The sequence below is a fragment of the Ursus maritimus genome, unplaced genomic scaffold (assembly GCF_017311325.1).
Source record: "Ursus maritimus isolate PB19 unplaced genomic scaffold, ASM1731132v1 scaffold_32, whole genome shotgun sequence".
Lineage (NCBI taxonomy): Eukaryota > Metazoa > Chordata > Mammalia > Carnivora > Ursidae > Ursus > Ursus maritimus.
Window position 1 is genome coordinate 27,200,970 of NW_024425786.1, and position 25,216 is coordinate 27,226,185.

Here is a 25,216-nt window from a genome sequence, read left to right on the forward strand (position 1 = left end):
GTATTTTTTTTTTTTTTTTTTTTAAGATTTTGTCAGGGCAGGGGCGCCTGGGTGGCTCAGATGGTTAAGCGTCTGCCTTCATCTTGGGTCATGATCCTGGGGTCCTGGGATCAAGCCCCACATCGGGCTCCTGGGTCAGCGGGGAGCCTGCTTCTCCCTCTCCCCCTGCTTATGCTCTCTCTCTCTCTCTCTGTATCTCTGTGTCTCAAATGAACAAATAAAATCTTAAAAAAAAAAAAAAAGATTTTGTCAAGGCACTAGAGCATGCACGGCGCTTTAACCAACTGAGCCACCCAGGCGTCCCAACAACTATATGTTTTTTAAAGATTTTATTTATGTGTGAAAGAGAGAGCGAGCACAAGCACGGGGAAGGGGGAGAGGGAGAAACAGACTGTCAGCTCAGCGGGGAGCCCGACACGAAGCTGGATCCCAGGACCCTGAGATCATGACCTGAGCTGAAGTCAGATGCTTAACCAACTGAGCCACCCAGGCGCCCCTAAGCAACTATATTTATAGGGTATAGTAGCAACTGGGTTGGATATAGAATCCATGCATGCAGGCTACGGAGGGCAAATTTTAGAGGTGTTTGAAAAAGATTTAAAAAATAACAGAAGGAACCTTTCTGAAATACTGATCTCAAGTGAAGATTAAACCTGTTTTGGGCACTTGGGTTAAGCGTCTGCCTTCAGCTCAGGTCATGATCCCAGGGTCCTGGGATCTATCCCGCGTCAGGCTCTCCTCAGCAGGGAGCCTGCTTCTCCCTCTGGCTGCCCCTCTCGCTGCTTGTGCGTGCGTGCGCGCTCTCTCTCTCTCTCTCAAATAAATAAATAAATAAAATCTTTAAAAAATATATGTTTCAACCTAACAGAGAACCACACAAGGACATATTTATGGAGTCTCAAGTTTCAGTTATAAAGAATGCATACAGAAAAAGCAATCACAATACCAAATACTAGAAGACAATGCCTGTGGAAATTTGAAGATCAAATTGTTGAAAGTACCGGTTCATTTCAGGGAGTGTGTGTGTGTGTGAAGGTAACAGACATTCTTAAATGTGTAAAGGCTTGGAAAATCTATCCCTACCCCCCCATGCCTTTTTGTTTAACACAACTTAAAGGCATTCATTAGAATAACAAATGAATTTGAAACCTGAAGAAGGGAAACTATTGCAGTTGAAAAGGATTGGTAGTGAGCAAAGAAACCATATTAACTTAAATACATTAATGTATTATGCCTTTGTTTTTCTTATAATGAGATATTTTCTCTATTTTTCTACAATGATGGATGTTTTGGTTATCTTACTGTATTAGTGAGGTTAAAACAACAGCAGCAGTTTATTATTTCTCAAGATTTTGCGGCTAGAAGATCAACTGGTACCATCATCGAGAAGGGGGAAGCATCTGGGGAGTCTGGGCTCTTGTATACTTTGGTCTTTCCATCTGGCAGATTGGGCTTCCTTACCATGGAGGCTGGGGTCCAGGAAGTAGCATTCCAAAAGACAAAGGCAGAAGCTGCAGATCTTTTTAAGTCTCAGAAGTTACACAGTGTAACTACCTCTGCATTCTGTGGAAGTCCAGGGACAACCCAGATTCAAGGGGAAAGCAAAGCCACCACTTCTTGATGNAAAGAGTGGTAGGGATTTACAGCTGTCTTTTATTGTCGTATGAGCTATTCAGCTACTGATTATGATCTCTTTCCCAGAATGTAATTTGGAAGGAAAGGGATGGTGGAATAGACTAAACAAAACTCTTGTGTTCCATTAAGTGAGTACCTCCATTAAGTTTAACTTCATTAGCAAGGTAAACTTTATCTTGATTTTTGTTTAAAAAAATAGGTAATAATAACATATGATTCAAAATTAAAAAATATATATATAAAGGGATACACAGGCATTTCTGCTATAATGTGATATTATGCAGTCATACTGAGCCTTAATGGGGTAAGGGGTGGGAATAGAATCGAAGCTAACCAGTCAAAACCTATGCAGCTTTGTGGCTCCTGCCTGGCTCATTTGGTAGGTAGAGCATGTGACTCTTGATCTCAGGATTGTAAGTTTGAGCCCCACATTGGGTGTAGAGGTTACTTAAAAATGAAATCTTACGAAAAAAATAAAAATCTATGTGACTTTGTAACTAGGGTATATAGAAGCAGTGAAAATTCTAATAAAAATACCATAACAGTTTAACATTAAATTCATAATGATTGGAAAACATTCTGGCAGTTCCTTAAAAGGCAATTCCATCCCTAGGAATCTACGCAAGAGAAGAGAAAACTTATGTCCATACAAGGACATGGTATGAGTGTTCATAGCAGCATTATTTATTATAATAGCCAAAAAGTGGCAACAATCAAAATGTCCATCAAATGGTAAATGGATAAATAAAATGCGGTATATCCAAACAATGGAAAACTACTGGGGAGTAAAAAGGAAGTTTGATACATGCCGCAAGGTGGATGAACCTTGAAAACATGCTAAATGAAAGGAATTAGTTATAAAGGAACACATACTATATAATTCCATTTATGTGAAATGTCCAGAACAGGCAAATCTATAGAAACAAAGTAGATTAATGGTTGTCATTGGTTGGGGGAAATGGGGAGGTGATGGTGAAGGGGTACAGGATTTCTTTTTGGGGAGAGGAAGATGTTCTAAAATTGATTATGATGGTTGCACAGTTCTATGAATATGCTAAAAGCCATTTAGTTGTATACTTTAAATGGGTGAATTATATGGTGTGAGTATCTCTTTAAAAATACACTACTAGAAGCAAAAAAAAAAAATTCTAATGAATAAGTACTATAAGCATAGGACTTTAAGATGTTTAAAAAGATGAAACGGAATGTGAGGAAGGTTTGAGATTGCCAAATTACTGAGATAAACGCAAATAGCACAAACTTCAGAGGAAATCATGCAAAAGCTATTCTAAGTCCGAGCATGTGGCCAAACTGAACCAGAGGGAAGACCTTACATGTAATGAGTATCATGGACAGTACTGTATTCCTCTTTCGTTTGTTGTATTCATTGTTAGTGTACTTTGTATTCAACTGCTATTACTTCGTAATGCAAAAGCATTAACAGGCTGAAGAAAATCACATAGGAACCAAAGTAATGTCTGTGCTAAAGTGACATAATTTCCCTACTTACAATTGCATATAAGCTGATTTGTGTTACAGAAACAAGTGTTGGATATCAGAATAGACTATATAGGGAGGAAAAAATCAATCTTCCTTTTTAGGCCCCCAGCCATCTAGTTCCCTCTCTGAAGGCAGTCATTGCTCCCACTATCTTGGTGTCCTAACAGATATTCTAATAGTGTGTACACTGTATAATATGAATGTATATTCTGTTTCTTCATGCAAATGAACATGTATTTTATACCCTGTCCTGCATTGTTTTTTTCATATAACCTATCTCTTTATTGATACTAAGGAGCTTCTCTATTCTTTTTCTTTTCTATTCTTTTTAATGTTAATAGTTACATATTATTCCATTGCGTGGTTGTAACATTAATTGGGCACTGATTTATTCATCTCATTTATTTAACACATTTATTTTTTACTGTGTGCCAGGAACAGTTCTGGACATTATAGATCAGTGAAGGAAACAGACAAAACTCCCACCCACCCTCATTGGGCTTACATTTCATTGTTTTTTGTTATTCCAGGCAATGTTGCAGACAAGGATATCCTTATACAAATGTCATTTTCTGTATGTGTAGATAAATACTTAGAAATGGAATTACCGGGGCACCTGGGTGACTCAGTCGTTAAGCATCTGACTTCGGCTCAGGGCCTGATCCCAGAGTCCTGGGATCGAGCCCCACATCAGGCTCCTCTGCTGGGAGCCTGCTCCTTCCTTTCCCACTCCCCCTGCTTGTGTTCCCTCTCTCGCTGGCTGTCTCTCTCTCTGTCAAATAAATAAATAAAATTAAAAAAAAAAAAAAAGAAATGTAATTACCAGATCAAAGTGCACATGCATTTTTAAAACTAAATAGATTTTTTTAGTAGTTTGAGTTTATAGAAAAATTGGAAAGTAACAGGCATTCCCATATACCCCCTTACTCCCCTTCCAACCAGTTCCCCCTATTATTGCTTTAGTTTGTTACATTTATTACAATTAGGGATCCAGTGTTGATACATTATTCTTATCTAAAGTCTGTAGTCTGCATTAGGGTTCACTCTGTGTTATGCATTCTGTGGGTTTTAATAAATGTGTGGTGACATGTATCCATCATTACAGTATCATACAGAGTAGAATTAAAATCCCCTGTGCTCCACCTGTTCCTTCCTTCTACCCCGTATAGCCCTGGAATCTTCCTTGCACCTAGTAAAGCTCTGGAAACCACTGATCTTACTGTTTTCATAATTTTACCGTTTCCAAAATGTCATATAATTGGATCACACAGTACATTGCCTTTTTAGATTGGCTTCTTTCACTTAGTAGTATGGATTTAAAGTTTCTCCATGTATTTTTATGCTCAGTAATACATTTCTTTTTAGAGATGAATAATGTCCTGCTGTCTGGATGTACCACAGTTACCCATTCACGTACTGAAGGACAAATTTTGGCAATTATGACTAAAATCACTATAACCATTCATGAGCAGGTTTTGTGTGGATATAAGTTTTCAACTAATTGGGTAAATATCAAGGAGCATGATTTCTGAATAGTATGAGTATGTTTAGTTTTATAAGAAACTGCTAAACTGTCTTCCCAAGTGGCTCTGCCACTTTGCAGTCCCACCAGCAGTGAATGAGAGTTGTTCACATTTCTTATCAACATTTGGTGTTAGTGTTTTGGATTTTGGCCATTCATATAGGTGTGTAGTGGTATCTCATTTTTTTAAAATTTGCAATTCTGTAATGACATGATGTTGAGCATCTTTTTATGTGCTTATTCGCTGTTTGTATATCTTTGGTGAAGTATCTGTTCAGATCTTCTATTTTTTATTGCTTCTATTGATGAGTTTTAAAAGGTCTTTGTGTATTTTGTATTATACTTTATCAGATATGTGTTTTGCAGATATTTTCTCACTCTGTGGCTTGTGTTTATTCTCTTTCGCAGATTAGAAGTTTAATTTTAATAAAAGCTTACCAATTTTTTATTTCATGGATTGTGCTTTTGGTGTCATCACCAAACACAAGGTCACCTAAGGTTTCAACTGTGTTATCTTCTAGGAGTTTTAGTTTTGCATTGTACGTTTAGGTCTGTGAGCCATTTTGAGGTTTTTTTGTTTGGTTGGTTTTTTAGAGAGAGCGTGCAAGAGAGCAGGGGCACGGGAGGGAGAGAATCCTAAGCAGACTTCACGTTCAGCACGAAGTCTGATGAGGGGCTGGATTGTGTGACCCTGAGATCATGACCTGAGCGGAAATCAGGAGTCAGATGCTTTATCAACTGAGCCACCCAGGTGCTCCATTGCGTTAACTTTTGAAAAAGATGTTAGGTCTCTGTCTAGATTCTTTTTCTTTTTTGTTGTTGTTATTGTTGTTTTGCATGTGTATATCCCCTTGTTCAGCACCACTTGTTGAAAAGGTATCCTTTTTCCATTGAATTTCCTTTGTTCCTTTGTCAAAGATCAGTTGATTGTTTTTGTGTGGGTCAATTTTGGGGCTTTCTGTTCTGTTTTGCTTATCTTTTTATGTGGTTTTTTACTAATACCACACTGCCCTGATTAATTGTAACCTTATAGTAAATCTTAGATTACAGACAAGCAATGAACAATTAGAATTTGAAATTAAAAGCACAATACTATTTATATTAGCACCCCCCCAACATATTCAGGTATAAATCTAACAAAATATGTACAAGATATTAGGAAAACTACAAAATTCTGATGAAAGGAATCAAAGAATACCTAAATGTGTAGAGAGATGATATTCCATGTACATGGATAGGAAGACTCAATATTGTAAAGATGTCAGTTTTTCCCAACTTGGTTTATATATTTAGCATAATCCCAATCAGAATCTCCATAAATTATTTCATAGATATCAACAGAGTCTAAAATCTATATGGAAAGGTAAAATAACCGGAATAGCTACACTATATTGAAGGAGAATAATGTCAGAATACTGACACTACCTGACTTCAAAACTGTACTTACTACAAAACTATAGTGATCAGGACAGTGTGTTACTAGAGAAAGGATAGACAGATGTATCAGTGGAACAAAATAGCTCAGCAGGGTGGATCCAATCCCAGTTCTGCTTCTTGCCTGCTATCATGTTTTAGGCAAATCATTTCAGTTTTCCTCATCTGTAAAATCATTGTGGCGTCTGTATGAAGATTAAATGAGATAATGCATATAAAGCATATAGCGCATTGCCTGAGATATGGTAAGAACGTGATACCTCTTAGCTATTGTGCATTTTCTTTCTTTTTAAAAAATATTTTGTTTTTTTTTTAAGATTTTGTTTATTTTAGAGAGAGAGGAGCATGCAAGCATGAGCGGGTGAAGGGGCAGAGGGAGAAACAGACAACCTGCTGAGCAGGGAGCCCGATGCGGGCTCATGGGATCATGACCTGAGCCAAAGACAGATGTCCATCCGACTGAACCAGCCAGGCACCCCACTATTGTACATTTTCTGATTTTATCCTGATAAGATTCATAAGAAAGTGGCAGATCAAGTATTATTCCCATGTTATAGATCAGAAAATAGGAGTTTCAGGGGCGCCTGGGCGGCACAGCGGTTAAGCGTCTGCCTTCGGCTCAGGGCGTGATCCTGGCGTTATGAGATCGAGCCCCACATCAGGCTCCTCCGCTATGAGCCTGCTTCTTCCTCTCCCACTCCCCCTGCTTGTGTTCCCTCTCTCGCTGTCTGTCTCTATCTCTGTCAAATAAATAAATAAAATCTTAAAAAAAAAAAAAGAAAGAAAATAGGAGTTTCAGGGCTACTAATATTTGACAGAGGTCAAGTGGTTAGATAAATGGCGGAGACACAACTATGACCTAGTCTAGAATTACTCGATGTTACCTAGGATATTATCAATATTATCTAGGGTGACAGTTAAGATGGTGTCCTCAGAAGAGGTTTTACAAATATATGAAAACAAAACTAAATAATAATAATAATAATATAGGCAGCACTTTAATATGCTTTCATCCACAGTGAAAAAAAGAGTTGTTGTTAGCCCAACTTTTAATTCCTGATGATAAATTCATCTTGGTTGATGCATTATCCTTTTGATACATTGCTAGATTTACTTTTGTTAACATTTTGTTCAGGATTTTGCAGGTATATTCTTAAATGGTATTGTCCCATGATTTTATTTTCCTTTTTCATAATGTTTTCATCAGGTTTTAGTATCAGAGTTTTTCTGGCATCATATGTTGAATTGGGGTGTATTTACTTTTTTCCTATTCTGTGGAAGAGTTTGTATAAGATAGATTTTTTTTCCTTTAATGTTTGCTATAATTCTCTAATGGAACCATCTGGATCTGGAATCTTTATGTATGGAAAAAAAATTTTTTTAATTTTATTTTTTTAAGTAATTTCTATACTAAACATGGGGCTAAAACTCAACAAACCCAAGATCAAGAGTTACATGCTCTATTGACTGAGGCAGCCTGGTGCCCCCTGGAAATATTTTAATTATGGATTTCATTTTTTCAACTAGTTACAGGACTTTTCAGATATGTTAAATGTAAGTTCATTCAGATAGTAGTTATCAACTGAATTTATTGTTTGAACTTCATTTAACAAGGGTACAACATTTTGAGCTTTAAAATCTTAATGCTGGATGTCACCGTTTTTTTTTAAACTATGATAAAGTATACAAGCATAAAATTTACCATCTTAGCAGTTTTTTAGTATACAATTCAGTGGTATTTAAGTACATTCACACTGTGTGCAACTTATCTCCAGAACTCTTTTCATCTTGCAAAATTGCAACTCTATCCACTAAGCAGCAATTCCCCATTCTCCTTTTTCCCCAGCCCCTGACAACCACCCTTGTACTTTTTCTCTCTGAGTTTGACTACTATAGGTATTAATAAGTGGAATCATACAGTGTCCTTTTGTGACATAACATCTACAAGGTTCATCTCTGTGGTAGAATGTATCAGAATTTCCTTCTTTTTAAGGCTAATGTTCCATTATATGTATATATCACATTTTATTTATCTGTTCATCCATCAGTGGGCACTTAGGTTGCTTCCATCTTTCGGCTATTGTGAATGATGGTACTATGAGCAAACGTGTATGGTTATCATTTCAACGCTCTTGCCTTAAATTCTTTTGGGTGTGTACCCTGCAGTAGAATTGCTGGATCATACAGTAATTCTGTTTTTAATGTTTTGAAGAACCACAATATTGTTTTCCAATTTATATTTCTACCAAGAGAGGACTTTTCAAATTTTACATACTTTTGTGTCAGTAACCTGTATTTCTCTAGTAATTTGTCTGTTTCACCAGATTTATTGACATAATGTTGTGCCTTCAGTATCTGTAGTGCTAGCATTTTTTTCACTTATATTATTTTTCCTCCTCTTTAATTTTTTTAAAAAGATTTATTTATTTGAGAGAGGGAGAGCACGCATGCACATGAGAGGGGGAGGGGGTGGGGCAGAGAGAGAGGAAGAAAATCTCAAGCGACTTCCTGCTGAGTGTGGAGTCCTACATGGCTGGATCCCACGACCCTGAGATCATGACCTGAGCCAAAATCAGGAGTCAGAGGTTTAACTGACTGAGCCACCCAGGCACTCATCCTCCTCTTTTAAAAATCAGTGTTGCCTGGAGTTTATCAATTTCAAAGTATCAAATTTGCACTTTTTAAATTTTTCTTATTGATCCTTTTAGTATGTTTATTGTATTTTGTTCATTTGTTCTTATCCTTATTATATCGTACTCTAAATTTATGTTGTTGGGGGCGCCTGAGTGGGCATTAGGGTAAGCATCCAGCTCTCTTTTTTTTAAAGATTTTTTATTTATGAGAGAGTGCATAAGTGGTGGGGGGGGAGAGGAACAGAGGGAGAAGGACAAGCAGACTCCATGCTGAGCACAGAGCCCGACTTGGGGCTCAGTCTCACGGCCCTGAGATCATAACCTGAGCTGAAATCAGCAGTCACAGACCTGACTGACTGGGCCACTCATGAGTCCCTAAGTGTCCACCTCTTGGTTTCTGCTTGGGTCGTGATCTCAGGGTTGTGGGATCAGCCCTGCATGGGGCTCTTTGCTCAGCTTGAGATTCTAGCTCCCTCTCCCTCTGCCCCTCTCCTCCCCAACACACACTTTCTCTCTAAAATAAATAAATCTTAAAAAAAAAAAAAAATTTACATTGTTGCTGGTCTCACACTCTTTGGGTCTGGTTTGTGCTTGCTACTGCTCACCTGGGTTTATGTAATGCCCTCCCTTCTTTTTCCCCTTCTGAAACAACTTTCCAGAGATACCCAGTTTTTTGTTTGTGTATGTATTTAAATGAGGAGAGTAATTTGGGGAGAAAAAAGTTGAAGTGTTAGAAATGATGTCATCTTTCAGCACTAGGCTTCAACCATTGTCAGCTGTACTTAAAATTTTAATATACTCTGATTGACAAGATCATCAAATGCAGCTTATAACAGTGTTACTCTTTTTTTTCCCCCCTCTCCCTGGCAGGACCCGTTGGGGCCCAGCCCCTACTCATGGTGCCCAGAAGACCTGGCTATGGCACCATGGGCAAACCCATTAAATTGCTGGCTAACTGTTTTCAAGTTGAAATCCCAAAGATTGATGTCTACCTCTATGAGGTAGATATTAAACCAGACAAGTGTCCTAGGAGAGTGAACAGGTAAGAATCATGAAGTCATGGAGATTATTTTGCTGTTAGTATTTGTCTTTGATTTAGTAATTATGTTTATCTTTCATATTTAATAACAGTGATAATGTCTAACAATTTGACCAGGAACAGGTGGTAATTTGTTTTGAAATTGATTGTACTTCAGTGGTGTGATGTTGGGAAAAATATACAAACAGCCTTGAAATTTTCTTATTATACCATGACTTCACATGTTTTCTCTGTGATAATAGAGGAGGTCCAAGTCCTTTTTATATGCTCTTGAAACGAGACTAAGCATCTTTTCCGTTGCTATCAGGTAATATATCTGTGCTTTCCTTTTTCCTCCCATCTCCACCCCCACCTTACTTATCCCTTTAAGATGATGGGATGGTAGCAGTAGTGGGTAGAGATAATGGTTGTCACTTTTCATGCTTTCTGTTCTTATCCTCAACTCCTAAGTTTCCTTACTCTTATATAGAAACAAGTATATGTGATATATAAAGATTTATCAATCTGCTTTCAGTAAGCTGCTTCTTCACCTTTCCCAAATTATGTATGTATGTATGTATATATGTATATATATATGTATGGTTGTGGTTTGGGTAATAAGAGAATATAAAAGGAATTTATGATTTGGTGTACACCATGAAGGAGGTTTTAAAAAACAAAGACAGACAAAACATTTAGAAAACAGTGATATTCAACTTAGCATTTTGGTTTGTACTATAAAATACCCCAGCCTTTTCATATTCAATAAGTATTATTATTATTACTAAGAGTCTTCATTTAAGATATAGGTGGTTCTTGCTGTTAAGAAATTAGTAATTTAAAGATTTTATTTATTTTTTTTTTGAGAGAGAGAGCAAGCATGCACAAGCAAGGAGGGGAGGCACAGAGGGAGAGGGAGAAGGGGATTCCCTGCTGAGCAGGGAGCCTAACATGGGGCTCGATCCCAGGACCCTGAGATCATAACCTGAGCTGAAGGCACACAGTTAACCGACTAAGCCACCCAGGTGCCCCCTGACCTTACTGTTTGATGTTTACATTTTAAAAAGGCATTTATTAAGGTGCCTGGGTAGCTCAGTCATTTAAAAGCATCTGACTGCTGATATCAGCTCAGGTCTCATTCTCAGGGTTATGAGTTGCAGCCCCGCACTGGGCTCCATGTGGAGCCTACTTTAAAAAAAATAAAATAAAAAGACATTTTTAATCTAAGTAAATCTCTTAACTGATACAATGTCTAAGGCAGATATTTCTCTTTTTTTGATATTTCTTTTTTTAAGGATTTTATTCATTTATTAAAGAGCACAAGTGAAAGGAGGAACCAACAGGGGTAGGGAGAGGGAGAGAAAAATAATCTCAAGCAGACTGTGCTGAGCACGGAACATGATGTGGGGCTTGATCTCATGACCTCTCATGACCCTGAGATCATGACGTGAGCTGGAACCGAGAGTCAGATGCTTAACCGACTGAGCCACCTAGGCACCCCTAAGACAGGTATTTCTGAACTGAATTCCTTACTACTGCCTTTCCTCCTTGCCTTGCCCAAAAGAATCACCCCTAATTTTAGCAGTATATAGTAAGGAATTGTTGCAGGTTATTTATTAAGTAGGAGAATTATATGATGAAAATGTTAGGAAAATAAAACTGCTTTAAAGATAAATAGTTTGAAATTGAGAGAATAATGGGAGATGGAGGCTTAGGGCTTACAGGGATGTCAGCTGAGGGTCTTTTAGTTTTTCAGAGGAGTACTGAGGGACTAATGCAGTGGCAGTAATATTAGGTAAAAAAAGAACAAAATTATTTATTAGATTTGTTCCTTCTCCTATCTAACTTTTTGTTTTTGATAGGGGTAAGGTAGTTATTTGTGTATTATGTAAGTATATATGAAATTGGGGCATCTGAGTGGCTTAGTCAGTAAAGCATCTAACTCTTGATCTTGGGATTGTGAGTTCAAGCCCCATGTTGGGTGTGCAGCCTACTTAAAAAAAAATTAAATAGTATTAAGTTTTACATGTAGATGCTCAACATAGTGGTTAAGTTGAGAGAAAAATATATGTCATAAATTGGTGTGTACGTTCTGGTTTTTTAATTTATGGTACTGTTGACTTCCCTAATTATATTTTGTGTTCCAGTTGCTTTGTCTCGTTACGTTGTTTGCCAGTAGAAGTAAAGGATCTGTAATTTAGATGTTTCCACGTGGAAATTTTTTATCCTCTATCTTTTATCTGAGTTTTCATAGGCCCTACAGGATTTCTTTGAGACTCTTAAAAAGACATAAATCAACTTTCTACTTTGTTAATAATATTGACTTGATTTTATGTCAACATCTGCAAAACTTATTTCCTTTATTCCTTCAAAAAACTAGCTTTTATCTTCACCTTTTGCAATATTAGTACATAACTAGTCAGTTAAATTGTTACTGGGCTTTTGAAATTGGTTAAGTTCCTACACTTCAGGGGCTAGAGTTCGAAAAGTTAGAAGGAACTAGATAGAACTTGACAGTTCCTATTCCATATTAGCTAAACAGTTCCGGGCTAAAATGCCCCGGTATTTAAATCAACACGTAGGAGGTCGTTCTTGTGCATATGCCACATGCTCAAATATTTGGCACCATGGCGTTAATCATAATAGTAGACTGATGGGTTGTAGCCAAACAAGTTTCCACTTTAGTCAAAGGAGTTTTCTTGGACGAAATACCCAGGAAATGCTTGTGAGTCATTTCGTGAGTCAGCTTCTCTACTTCAGATTTTCTGTCTGTTGCTTGTTTTGTCCTTTCCTCACCCCTTTAGGGTATGTGTGTGTAATGCTTTTTTGCCAATAAGATTTTGATTGAAAATGATCATTTGGTAAGAGAGCATGTTTGTTAAGCAGATTTTAAATGTTTCTAGTATTTTTTTTAATAAGTAAATGATCTTAATAACTAAGCACCAAATATTTTCAGAAACATTATGACCTAGAGTATAAATTCCATAACTTGAGGTTTTATGCTAGTTTGTCCAACTGCTAAAAATGTATGGGGATAAACCTCAAATAGATTGTTAGATACTTATTCAGAATCTTTTTTTTTTTTTTAAAGATTTTATTTATTTATTTGACAGAGATAGAGACAGCCAGCGAGAGAGGGAACACAAGCAGGGGGAGCGGGAGAGGAAGAAGCAGGCTCATAGCTGAAGAGCCTGATGTGGGGCTCGATCCCATAACGCCGGGATCGTGCCCTGAGCCGAAGGCAGGCGCTTAACCGCTGTGCCACCCAGGCGCCCCCTTATTCAGAATCTTTAAGTAGTAACATAGATACATAGGAAAAATTATATAAAAGCTTTATTTTGTAACTGTAAGATCTATTTTAAATATGAATAAAGATTTGAAGGAATCTCGAAATAGTATTAGATTCTGTTTGAATTTTTTTGGTTCAGTTTTCTTTTATAAATGAAACATTAGTTGTACTGTTATGATTACTGTTACTATTGTGATTTGTGATAGAGTGCCAGATATTTGTACATATTGCATAGTTATGTAATACTGATGACTGAATTTTTGAAGGAAAAATAAGTCTATATTGAATCCATTTTGGCTTTTAAGTGGAAATCTCAGATCAGAGTGTTGGAAACAACTCCCTTTCTGCTGTTATTAGGAATGTCATTGGCACAATGTTGTAAATTGGTAATTTGCCAAGAGAGGGACAAACTTTTTTAAAATAACTTCATTTATATGAAATTCACATACTATACAATTCACTCATGTAAAGTGTACAATTCAGTGATTTTTAGTGTGTTCAAAGATGTGATGTACCACCATCACCACAATCAAATTTTAGAACGTATCATCCTCCCAAAAAGAAGCCCTGTTATGGGCTCCTGGGTGGGTCAGTCTGTTAAGCGGCTGCCTTTAACTCAGGTCATGATGTCAGGGTTCTGGGATCCAGCCCCGCAGTGGGCTCCCTGCTCAGCGGGGAGTCTGCTTCTCCATCTCCCTCTGCCCCTCCCCTCTCCTCGTGTGCTTGCTCTCCCTCTCAAATAAATGAATAAAACCTTTAAAAAAAAAAAAAAAAGGAAGAAAGAAAGAAACCCTATTACTCCTTGGTAGTCACTCACCATTGCCTCCCCACCCCCACACCATAACCCCTGCCAACCGCTAATGTACTTTGTCTCTGTAGATTTGCCTTTTCTGGGTATTTCATATAAATGGAATCATATAATACATGGCCATTTGTGTGAATGACCTCTTTCACTCCACGTGTTTTCAAGGGACATCCATGTTGCAGCATGTATCAGTACTTCCTTTTTATTACTAAGTATTATTCTGTTGTATGGATGTTTTGTTGGTTCATCGGCTGATGGACATGTGAGTCGTTTACACTTTGGGGCTGTAATGTATAATGCTGTGAGCATTTGTTTATAAGGTCTTGTGTGGACATGTGTTTTCATTTCTTTTGGGTGTTTCACGAAGAGTGGAATGATTTGGTAACTCTATTTAATCTTTTGAGGAACTGCCAGACTCTCTTCTAAACTGGCTGCATCATTTTACATTCCCACTAGCAGTATATGATGATTCAAGCATCTCTTCATCCTTACCACCATTTGTTACCTATCTTTTTTATTGTAGCCATCCTAGGAGTTTTAAGTATTTCATTGTGATTTTGATTTGCATTTCCCTGATGGTTGATGTTGGGCATGTTTTCATGTACTTTTTGGCCATTTGTATATCTGTGGAGAAATGTCTGTTCAGGTCCTTTGCCCATTTTTAAGTTGGATAATTTGTCTTTTTGTTACTGAGTTACAGGAATTCTTTATAGGTATAGTTAAAAGTCCCTTATCAGATGTAATGATGTGCAAAAATGTTCTCCCTTTCTGCCTGTTGCCTTTCACTTTCTTAATGGTATCTTTTGAAGCACATTTTTTATTTTGATTAAGAACAGTTAATTTTTTCTCTTGTCAGTTGTCCTTTTGGTGTCATACCCATAGAGGAGTATACTTCTGATTAAAATGCTTTACAGAACATGGCCCAGAAAACACTGCTGGTGAAAACCAAACAGTGTAGTTTTGAATATTTAGCTATCTTAGGGAAACTGTACCATGCAGTATATGTTAGTTAATAAGCAAGTTTTATTTTTCTTGTTAGTTAATGACTTGGAAGATAGGAAAGCTAACAGATGGTGATTATTTCAAATTTCAGAAATTCTTTTAAGTAGCATCTACATAAATTACTCAGTAGTAATTAGTCTTCTAGAGAGTATTTCTACAGTATATTTGAAGTTCAAAGATTATTTTATAAATAAATATATTCTTAAACATCAGGGGCTAATAGGGTTTATTCCTAACATCTATCCATTTGTGTGGATTTAAATTATAGTAATAGCTGTGCAGTATTGTTATGGATGTAGCATGATTTGCTTATTTTTAGTCTGCTCCACTTTTTTCTTAAATTGAGTTAAATCAGTTTAAACCAGTTATCTGGATTTACCACATGGTTGTACCAGGGTAGAATGCTGTTTGGTAATGGATTTAAAGAGTATATGGACCCTGACTGGAATTAAAATTTTAAATTTTGCAGTAACTTTTAAAAGTTAAAGATCATTTTAGGATCTTCCCTATGTTTTCATTAACTATTTAACTTTTTGTGCCCCTTTTTTGTATCGGGTACAGTACTAGGTTCTGGAGATAACAAGGTAAATAAGATCTGACCCCTGCTGGAGATTTCATGATCTGTATGTAGTGACAAGTTCTGTGAGATATGCATTATGTGCTGTGATGAAAGAGCAATGATTCCTGCTTTTAGTTAGGATATATGATGTGGTATCTGAACTAAATAATAGAACAGAAGAAAGAATCTATATAGAATGGATATAGCAAAATCATGACATGTTTATGTAACAGAAATAGGCCAGTATGAACAGAGTAGCTTGAGTCTGAAAACTTAGCCGGGGAGTTAGTTATGAAGGGTCTTTTCTTTCTTTCTTTTTTTTTTTTTTTTTTTTTAAGATTTATTTATTTATTTATTTGAGAGCAAAAAAGTGCAGGGGTGGGGAGGGGAGAGGGAGAGAAAGAATCTCAAAGCAGAGTCTCCACTGAGCACGGAGCCAGACATGGGGCTGGATCTCACAACCCTGAGATCATGACCGAAGCCAAAATTGAGAGTCAGACACTCAACCACCTGAGCCACCCAGGCACGCCGGTGAAGGGTCTCAATTCCATGCTAAGGCTTGTGAATTCAGAAACAGTGGAGAGCCACTGGAGGCTTTGAGCACATGAGGAACATGTATATTTAAAGGCATAACTAGGGGTGCCTGGGTGGCTCAGCCATTAAGTGTCTGCCTTCGGCTCATGTCATGATCCCAGGGTCCTGGAATTGAGTCCCGCATCGGGCTCCCTGCTCAGCGGAAAGCCTGCTTCTCCCTCTCACACTCCCCTTGCTTGTGTTTCCTCTCTCGCTCTCTTTCTCTGTCAAATAAATAAATAAAATCTTTTAAAAAAAGGCATAATTAATGACAGTGTGGCAGATGAATTAGAAAAGAGAAAGACCAGGGGAACCTGGGTGGCTCAGTCGGTTAAGCTTCTGCCTTTGGCTCAGGTCATGATCTCAGGGTCCTGGGATCGAACCCTGCTCAGTGGAGAGTCTGCTAATCCCTCTTCCTCTGCTCCCCCCCCCCACCCCGCTCGTGCTCTCTGTCTCTCTCACACACACACACACACACACACACACACACACGCTCTCTCTCAAATGTATAAATAAAATCTTTTAAATTAAAAAAAAAGAAAAGAAAAGAGAAAGACCAGAGTTCTGGAGAACATTGGGAAGGCTGTTTGCAGTAGTCTAGATCAGTGGTCTTCAAATCTTCAGATTACTCATCCCCATTAGTTAAAATATGTTTGACCACGAACTGAACAATAAATAATGTATTTGCACACATTTAAAGTTTTTAAATTTATAGAAATGTACCACTATTCTAACATATTATAACTACAGAAAAATTAAAGGCAGGAAACGATATTTTGAAATAAACTATTTAAAAATACATTTAATAATTTGAAATTTTCGTATTCATGTACCAAAAATCTGATTGAATATATGCCACACACATGAACTGAAATAAGTTGCAACATGCTGAAAATGAATGAGTGAGAGTTCCACTGTTGATTCTTTTTTTTAAATCGAGATATAATTGACATACAATGTTATATTAGTTTTAAGTATACAACATACTGATTTGACAACTCTGTACATTATACTGTGCCCATCAAGGTAAATGTAGTTAACATCTGCTACCATACAGTGTTGCTACAGTACACTGGTAACTCCTACATGTTGCAGAAGTCCTGTTAATTCTCTTAGAGTTCCTGGTGCACCATATGTTACACTGATCATCTGACAAGGGCTAAATGAAGTCTTCATTGTCAATCCATATTCATGAATGTTAATAAATCTTAATTTCTGATTATTAGATGAAAATTAAATATAAATACTTCTTTTTTCCCCTCATATTCTAGCATACCCTCTAGCATCTCTGATACATACTTTTCTAGATTAGAGATAGTGTTTTCTAAGACTAACTACCAGCAGTGGCAGTGGGGCTGAAGGAAGGGCTTAGATGTAACATTTAGAAGAATGAGTAATTTAGGTGTGGAGGTAAAGAGAAGAGAGCAAAGAATGGCTTCATCGTTCCCTAACTTGTGCAATAGTGATGGCTTTAACAGAAATACAGATGGTGAAAGGACCCAGTTTTTTATTTTCTGTTTTGTATATTTGGAGGTTGAATTGCATAAGAAACATCAAAGTAGGGAGGTTTAATAGATTATTGGAAGTAAGTGCCTAGAGCTCAGGAAATAAGTCAAGATAGAGATTAAGATTTGAGATGTGTCAGCATATAGGTGATAGTTAAAAGCTAGGGAAAGTGAGCAGAGTCAAAGTAAGATTGAGAATGGATCTCTGGGGATACCGTTGTTTCAGGTTTGCCAGTGAAGGCACTTAGACTGGAAAAGTAGGAGAACCAGGACAAAGTATAAGCTGTTTCAGAGAAGGTAAAGAAAGGATCATGATTTTCAAGGATTGATCACAGTGGCAAATGCTAAAGGAAGCCAGGGTGTAAAAGCTGAAAAGAGACCATGTCTTTTAAGAAGTCAGTGGGGGGGGGGGGGCGCATGGATGGCACAGCGGTTAAGCATCTGCCTTCGGCTCAGGGCGTGATCCCGGCGTTATGGGATCGAGCCCCGCATTGGGCTCCCTGCTCTGCTGGGAGCCTGCTTCTTCCTCTCCCACTCCCGCTGCTTGTGTTCCCTCTCTCGCTGGCTGTCTCTATCTCTGTCGAATAAATAAATAAAATTAAAAAAAAAAAAGTCAGTGGTGGCCTAAGGTAGAAGTGTTCTAGAATAGAGTTGTTAGTGTAAGCCAGATTAAGTTAAAAAATAATTTCTCGGTCTCAAGTAATCCATCAATTATCTGTGAATACTGGTAATGTTTACTCCACTGGATTAGCCAAGTGTAGTTAAATAAAATTACAAAAGAATTCATACCCATGTGAAATGATTATGAAGACAGTTTTTAGAAAAATGCTCTGGTGTACTACAGATTTTATATTATAAAATACTAAAAATTTGATCTAAAGTATAACCCGTTTTTCTCTATTCTGTATCTTTTAAACTTTATCTTGATGCCAAAGTATTCATTGGCGACCTTCTCTGTTACTTATTGAAGAGTTAGGAAGATAAATTCAAAGTTGGAAGGATACAAGGAGAGACTGCCAGCTGTTTTAGTTGTGTTTTATAAGCAAGCCTCTGGGCGATTTTACCATCTTGTTATACCTTAGCAATCTTCCTTCTTTCTGTCTGTACTATAGTGACAGATTAATTTATTGTAGCTATGAATACTAAACTAATGTCAATAGTCACTTTCAGGGGAAGATATTATTTCATGTCTTCTTGTATCGACTAAAATAATATTTCCCATTCTACCTTTTGAGAGCAGAGAATAAAAGATAACTAGAAATGAGATGAAGGTGGGTCTCTATGAGCATATAGAACAATTAATGAAAATAATTTCTTCTCCTTTTTACATTAAAATTTCCCTCTCCTACCATTTTTCTGCTGCATGAGTCAGGTGGTAAAGTGGTACTTACTGAAACCAATATTAAATTTTACTTTACAGTCTGTGCACCAGAGCATGATGGAGTCAAAAGACTTGGTACCAGAATGTAGGAAGTGGTGGTTGAGGTAAGAGTGGGAAAGGTAGGCTGTAGCCCTTTGTAAAACATAATGCACCCAGGTAGGTTCCATTTTTGTAGTAATCGCCAGATATTCTTAAGGATTTTTAAATTCTATCCCAAAGTTCTACAAAAATGCATCATATTATACTCTGTGAGAATTCTTTCCTTCTCAGACTAAGGTCATTAGTCAAAGGAAGCCACTAAAGATTGGTTAGAAGTTCTTATTCCCATTTACTCAGATTTTCTTTCCCAAATTGCTTTCCTAAATACTGCTTTGGAAGTTAAAGTAGTTTGCATATTTTGGTAATTGTAATTTTACTACAATATACACTTAAATGTTGTGCTAAAATTTCTACATTTGAACAAAAGATCAAAGGATTCTTCCCCATTGTTACAATAAAAAACACCTGCACATAAGACAAAGACAGTTCCACAACTGTGACATAGAGAAAATTCACAGTTTATGTTAAATTACCAGAATTTATTCTTTGTATTAATTTACTTTGATACTAATACGTTGTGATGTATCTGTTTGTTGTTTGGAAGACTTCAATACTTCAATATAGTCTTGAAGTATATTTGTGAGATAATTATGCTTAAATTTTTGTAAAAAATAGTATCATATATATATAATTTCCTTTTTCCCCCAAAAGTACTTTCACCAATATCCCATATGGTCCCTGTAACAGCCCAGAGACTATTATCCCATTTTTGTCAATGAAGGAACTAAAGTCAGAGAGGCAAGGTAACTTTCATAACAACCTAGTGGCAGAGTGGGACTAAAAGCTCACATCTACTTATTTTTCTTCCAGTGCTTATGTTAGCACATGTAGAGGTTTCTTAAATTGGCAATTTCCCAATTCAAACTTTCTTCAAAATACAGTGAGCACCTTTGCTGCTGTTGCTGAATAGATGACTAAATTACTATTTTGGAGTTCTTATTTAGTTTCACATGCCTGCCTGATGAGCACTCTAATACATTACCCTTTGTCACAGTATCTTTTGAAATAACAAGTGAAAATTTGCAGTTTCTTGAATTGTCATTTTGTTAACTTGCATACTAAAGTTTCATTAAATATCTAAATATATCAATTACATCGTATTAGTGAGAGATTAAAGAGACATAATAAATGATGGTCCTTAGAAAAGCTATTTCCCTTTGAAACATAGGTGTTAGCAGTTATGAACTTAAAAGTAGTTTAATGTTAGAATTGGCCAGTGTATATAGAATTCTAACACCATTCTGTTAAAGGCTCTCAGAACTTGAGTCCAGTGTTTAGTGTAATTATTCATAAAGAAGTTTTTATATCTGATGCCATGGTAAAATCTGCAGTGTTTCATTCTTTGGTATTCTCCTAATTAAATTTTACTGTTAGAGGGGATTGCAGAGATTATTCATTTCAGTCTTCTGGTTGGTATCTTCTAGTTGGTATCTTCTGTGACATAACTGCTCCTTGAGCTGTTCTAGCAAGGATGAACTTAGGTACTTTATAAGGTAGTGTAATCCACTTGTGAATAATTCTGGTGGTTAGGAAATGTGGGAAATATTTATTCCAAAGTCTAGCTTCTTATATCTTTCCAATTATTTGTGAGTTGTATCCTAGTTCTATCCTTTCAAACAAGGTAGATTTTCTGCTTAGTTTATCACAGGACAGTCCATCAAAATAGCCAGAGGCTTCTATAATTTCCTTTGAGTCTTTCCTATTCCAGACTTGAAGTCCTTAGTTTGATTTATTTTTACTCATGTTACATGAATTTCTATCAGGATTACCTTCTTCTGGTTATGTTTCATTTTTTTAGGGTCTTAAATTTTTCCAAATTGAACAGAGTACTTCAGAGTGCACAATGACTATATAATATGTGATGGGATGGTGATATGCTTTATACTGGGCACTTAAATATATGCAACCTAATTTTTTTAATTTTGAGGAAGCTACATCTCACTATTAGTTCATTCTGGACTTAAGAGTCACCTAAAGCCCCTTTCCACAAAAGCAGTGAGTAAGTTCACATCCTCTAATCTGTTCTTTTGCAGTTGAGCTTTTTAAACAGAAATGTTTAGATTTTACAGTTACCCCTATTATATTTCATCTTCATTGAGTTCATTGTTATGGTGTTTTAGTAACTTTAAACACGCTCATTTGTTTTTAGTATACTAGCAGTGTCTCCCAAGTATGTATAATTTGAGGGTTTCTTTTTTTTTTTAAGATTTTATTTTATTTATTTGACAGAGATAGCCAGCGAGAGAGGGAACACAAGCAGGGGAAGTGGGAGAGGAAGAAGCAGGGTACTAGCGGAGGAGCCTGATGTGGGGCTCGATCCCAGAACGCTGGGATCAAGCCCTGAGCCGAAGGCAGACGCTTAACAACTGCGCCACCCAGGCGCCCCAATTTGAGGGTTTCTTAACTAACATATTTTATTCTTATTTACTATATGTAGTGCACTAGATATATTTCTTTTCTTTATGATATTGATAGTTTGGGGGGACCACTTTAGAAGTTTATTCTGATCAAAAGTTTCCATAAATGTCCCGGTTAACTTAGAAAAAGAAAAGGAACTTGCCCTGCCCCATGTTACAGTATAATAAAACACTTTAGTAATTGTGAAAACCTAAGATAGTTGTTTAAGAACAGACAAATAAACCACTGGGACAATACAGAGAATTCAAGAGCTAGATTCATTTATATGTTGAGAACTTATAAGATAAAAATGGCATTTTATGGGGCGCCTGGGTAGCGCAGTCGTTAAAGCGTCTGCCTTCGGCTCAGGGCGTGATCCCCGCGTAGAGGGATCGAGTCCCACATCGGGCTCCTCCGCTATGAGCCTGCTTCTTCCTCTCCCACTCCCCCTGCTGTGTTCCCTCTCTCGCTGGCTGTCTCTCTGTCACATAAATAAATAAAATCTTAAAAAAAAAAAATGGCATTTTATTTCCTTATTTATTTTAACGTGGTGCTCAGACTCATGACCGTGAGATCGAGACCTGAGCCGAGATCGTGAGTCGGACGCTTAACCAATTAAGCCACCCAGGCACCCCAAAAGATGGCATTTTAAATTGATTGGTTATGTATAGACTATTTAGTAGTGGTGTGGGACCACTGGCTTACCATATGGAGAAAAATAAAATAGAGTCCTTATATAACACTGTTTATAAAGAAGGACCTCAAATGGATTAGTGGCCAAAATAATATAGATAAAAGTATATATATATGCTATATGTATAGATAACTATAGATAGTTATAAAACTATATATATAGATAACTATATATAGATAAAGCTATAGTTAATGAAACACTTTGTGATTTAGTATTAGGAAAATAATTCTCTTTTTAAAAAGATTTTATTTATTTATTTATTTATTTGAGAGAAAGAGACCGAGCATGAGCAGAGGGGGAGGGGCAAAGGGAGAGAGACAAACACATTCTCCACTGAGCAGGAAGCCTGATGCAGGGCTTAAAAGCATGAAACCATAAGGTGAAAAATGATTCATTTGTTGATATAGTATTAAGGATTTCAGTTCAACAAATACATATGTATTGTTAACAGGCAGATAACATTTGGAAGATATTTGCAATAACTAAACCTGTTAATGAATTAATATCTGGACTATCAGGCTATCAAAGAAACTCCTTCAATTCAACAAAAAGACTGGGGCCCCAATAGAAAAATGAGCAAAGGAAACAAACGGGGAATTAACAGAAGGAACAGGTACATGAAGGAATGCTCAAATTCATTAGTACCAGGAGAAATCCCAATTAAAATAACGTTTTAGTTTTACCTGCTAGGCTAGCAAAAAATAGAAAGCAGAGCTGGATAATGCCTAATCTTGTCTGAGATATGGGGAAATAGAAACCTCCAGGAATATAGATTGTTCAGCTGCTCTGGAGAGCAATTTGGCAGTTCTTCATCACTTAGTTGATAAAATTCACTTGGACCTAACAATTTTGTTCCTGGGTATACAACCAGAGATTAGTTCTCATGCAAGCCCATAAAAGGATATAGTAAGAGATTCTGCATTGCACCATTGTTTTCGGTAGCTGGCAATTAAAGTCTGCATTGTTGGGTGAATGGATAGACAACATATGGAGTACTTTGCATCAATCAGAAACAATGAACTAAGCATCCCACAGCAATATGAATACATTTTAAAAACCTAGTGCCAGAGGATAAAAGTGGAAATATAAGCAAACAGAAGGATGTTCATCAAACGCATTAGAAGAAATAACTTATTGAGAAGAGGAAGGGAGTTTAGGAAGTGGAGATGGAAGGAAAGAAGAGAGGTCTTGTACAGATGAATGATAATAAGCCATGAATCGAGGAGTATGATTAACTTAACCTTTTGTATCTGGGACATAAAAGTGGGGTTTGGGGACTCATTTGGCAGTGATATATGTAAGTTGGGTTGGAGAAGAAAAAATTAAAGGCATAAAAAACAAGAGACTTAAGGGGCGCCTGGGTGGCGCAGTCGTTAAGCGTCTGCCTTCGGCTCAGGGCGTGATCCCGGCATTCTGGGATCGAGCCCCACATCAGGCTCCTCCACTGGGAGCCTGCTTCTTCCTCTCCAGCTCCCCCTGCTTGTGTTCCCTCTCTCGCTGGCTGTCTCTCTCTGTCAAATAAATAAATAAAATTTTTAAAAACAAAAAACAAGAGACTTAAAATAATCCAGGTATACTGGAACATGAGGTTATAATTTAAGATGGTGGTAATTGGGAATGAAAAGTAAAGGACTGATGTGAGAAGTACTGCAGAGAGGTGAGGTCAGCAACTAATTGGATGAAGAGATGAGCCAGGTTTTGAATCTGGGTAAATGCGGAGAGGGAGGCCTCAGTAAAGAGGAGCAGCAATAGGATAACCAGATAACATGGGGGAGATATGTTTAATTCAGCTTTAGATTCCATTGGCGGTTCTAGGAGCTTGTTGAGGTATATTATCCACTATTAGAACATTTATGAAGAATATACTGTGCTAGGTATTGAAACAGAACCTTTTTTTATCCTAAGTTGTTTCAGCACAGCTATTTTATTTTATTTTAAGATTTTATTTATTTATTTGATGGAGAGAGAGACAGCCAGCGAGAGAGGGAACACAAGCAGGGGGAGTGGGAGAGGAAGAAGCAGGCTCCCAGTGGAGCAGAGAGCCTGATGCGGGGCTCGATCCCAGAACCCTGGGATCACGCCCTGAGCCGAAGGCAAACGCCTAACGGCTGAGCCACCCAGGTGCCCCATAGCACAGCTATTTTAATCTCCTCCAACCATTTTGATCCTTAGAGTGGTTTGATTGGGTTGTCCAGATTTGGTAAGCTTAGAGTTACACCGATTTACTGTTGAGTAAAAGTGACAAAATAGTCAAGACATTCTGACAAATTAGATCTGTAAAGTTTCACATAAGAAACTGGACTTGATGATAATGGCTGCAGAAAAAAATCTTAAATGGCAGAAAATTTTGAAATTTGTTTTGTATGTAAAAACGGATCAGTGAGTCAAATCTTTTTTGTAAAATTTACTCTATAAGAGGCTTGATGTTGATTTAAATAGTTTGAGCAAAGTGAAATTGAAGAAGGAAAATAGAAATTTTGAGCATGTAGAAAATTGCTCTAGGTATCAAGTCAGTTCAATTATTTTGTATCAGAGAATGCCTTTTTCTCTCCTTTCTCTCCTACCTACCCATAGGCTAGCATTGAATCTTTTTTCCCATTCTTTTAAATGTATTGTAAATTATACCAGTAATAATGTAAGTATACTCTCATCATAATATATTTAGATTATTTAGACAAAATAAAAAATTGTTCTTCACTTCTCTCACCAGAGGTAACCACTGTATCTATTTGGTACATATCCTTCTAGATATCTTTCCACTGCTTTTATGAGTAATGTGTGTACAAAATTAAATGTTGATTTGTGGGTATTTTGTATTCTCACTATAGTCTAATTTTTTTAATGTAAAAGTCTTGAGTATCTTTCCATGTAAGTATATATAGGATAAAAATGTTTGCTGGGTGAAAACAGGTTTCCGAATATTCTTACTGGCTAGATAATATTGTAAGGATGGGGAAGGGGGTTGAAAAGGACTAAGGGGTATAGTGTGTTTATTGCTGTCAAAAATCTCACAGTCTAATAGAAGTGAAGTGTACAATAATTCTAATACAGTGGAGTAAATGTTCTAGTAGACATATGTGCTAGGTGGTATTTGAGCACAGAGTGAAGAGCGTCAAACTCTTTGATAGAGAAGTGCATGTGTCAGGTAATGCTCAGAGATGGTAAAAGGG

The 25,216-nt window shown here is 37.0% G+C and overlaps 1 protein-coding gene across 3 annotated transcripts in view; it reads left to right on the forward strand.

Moving 5' to 3' along the window:
- The window catches only part of LOC103666389 (argonaute RISC catalytic component 3), a 114,462-nt gene that overhangs the window by 15,109 nt on the left and 74,137 nt on the right, over nucleotides 1-25,216 (forward strand). The window contains exons 1-2 of one of the 3 annotated variants that reach the window (XM_040619253.1): nucleotides 9,628-9,766; nucleotides 18,896-18,960. The exons of 1 other annotated variant lie outside the window; for it this stretch is intronic. In XM_040619253.1, coding sequence (XP_040475187.1) covers nucleotides 18,911-18,960 — 50 coding nt within the window. In that variant the 5' untranslated portion in view covers nucleotides 9,628-9,766; nucleotides 18,896-18,910. Of the gene's footprint in view, nucleotides 1-9,594; nucleotides 9,767-18,895; nucleotides 18,961-25,216 lie in introns of those variants that run through there. One more of the 3 variants, XM_008694400.2, reaches the window with a different exon arrangement.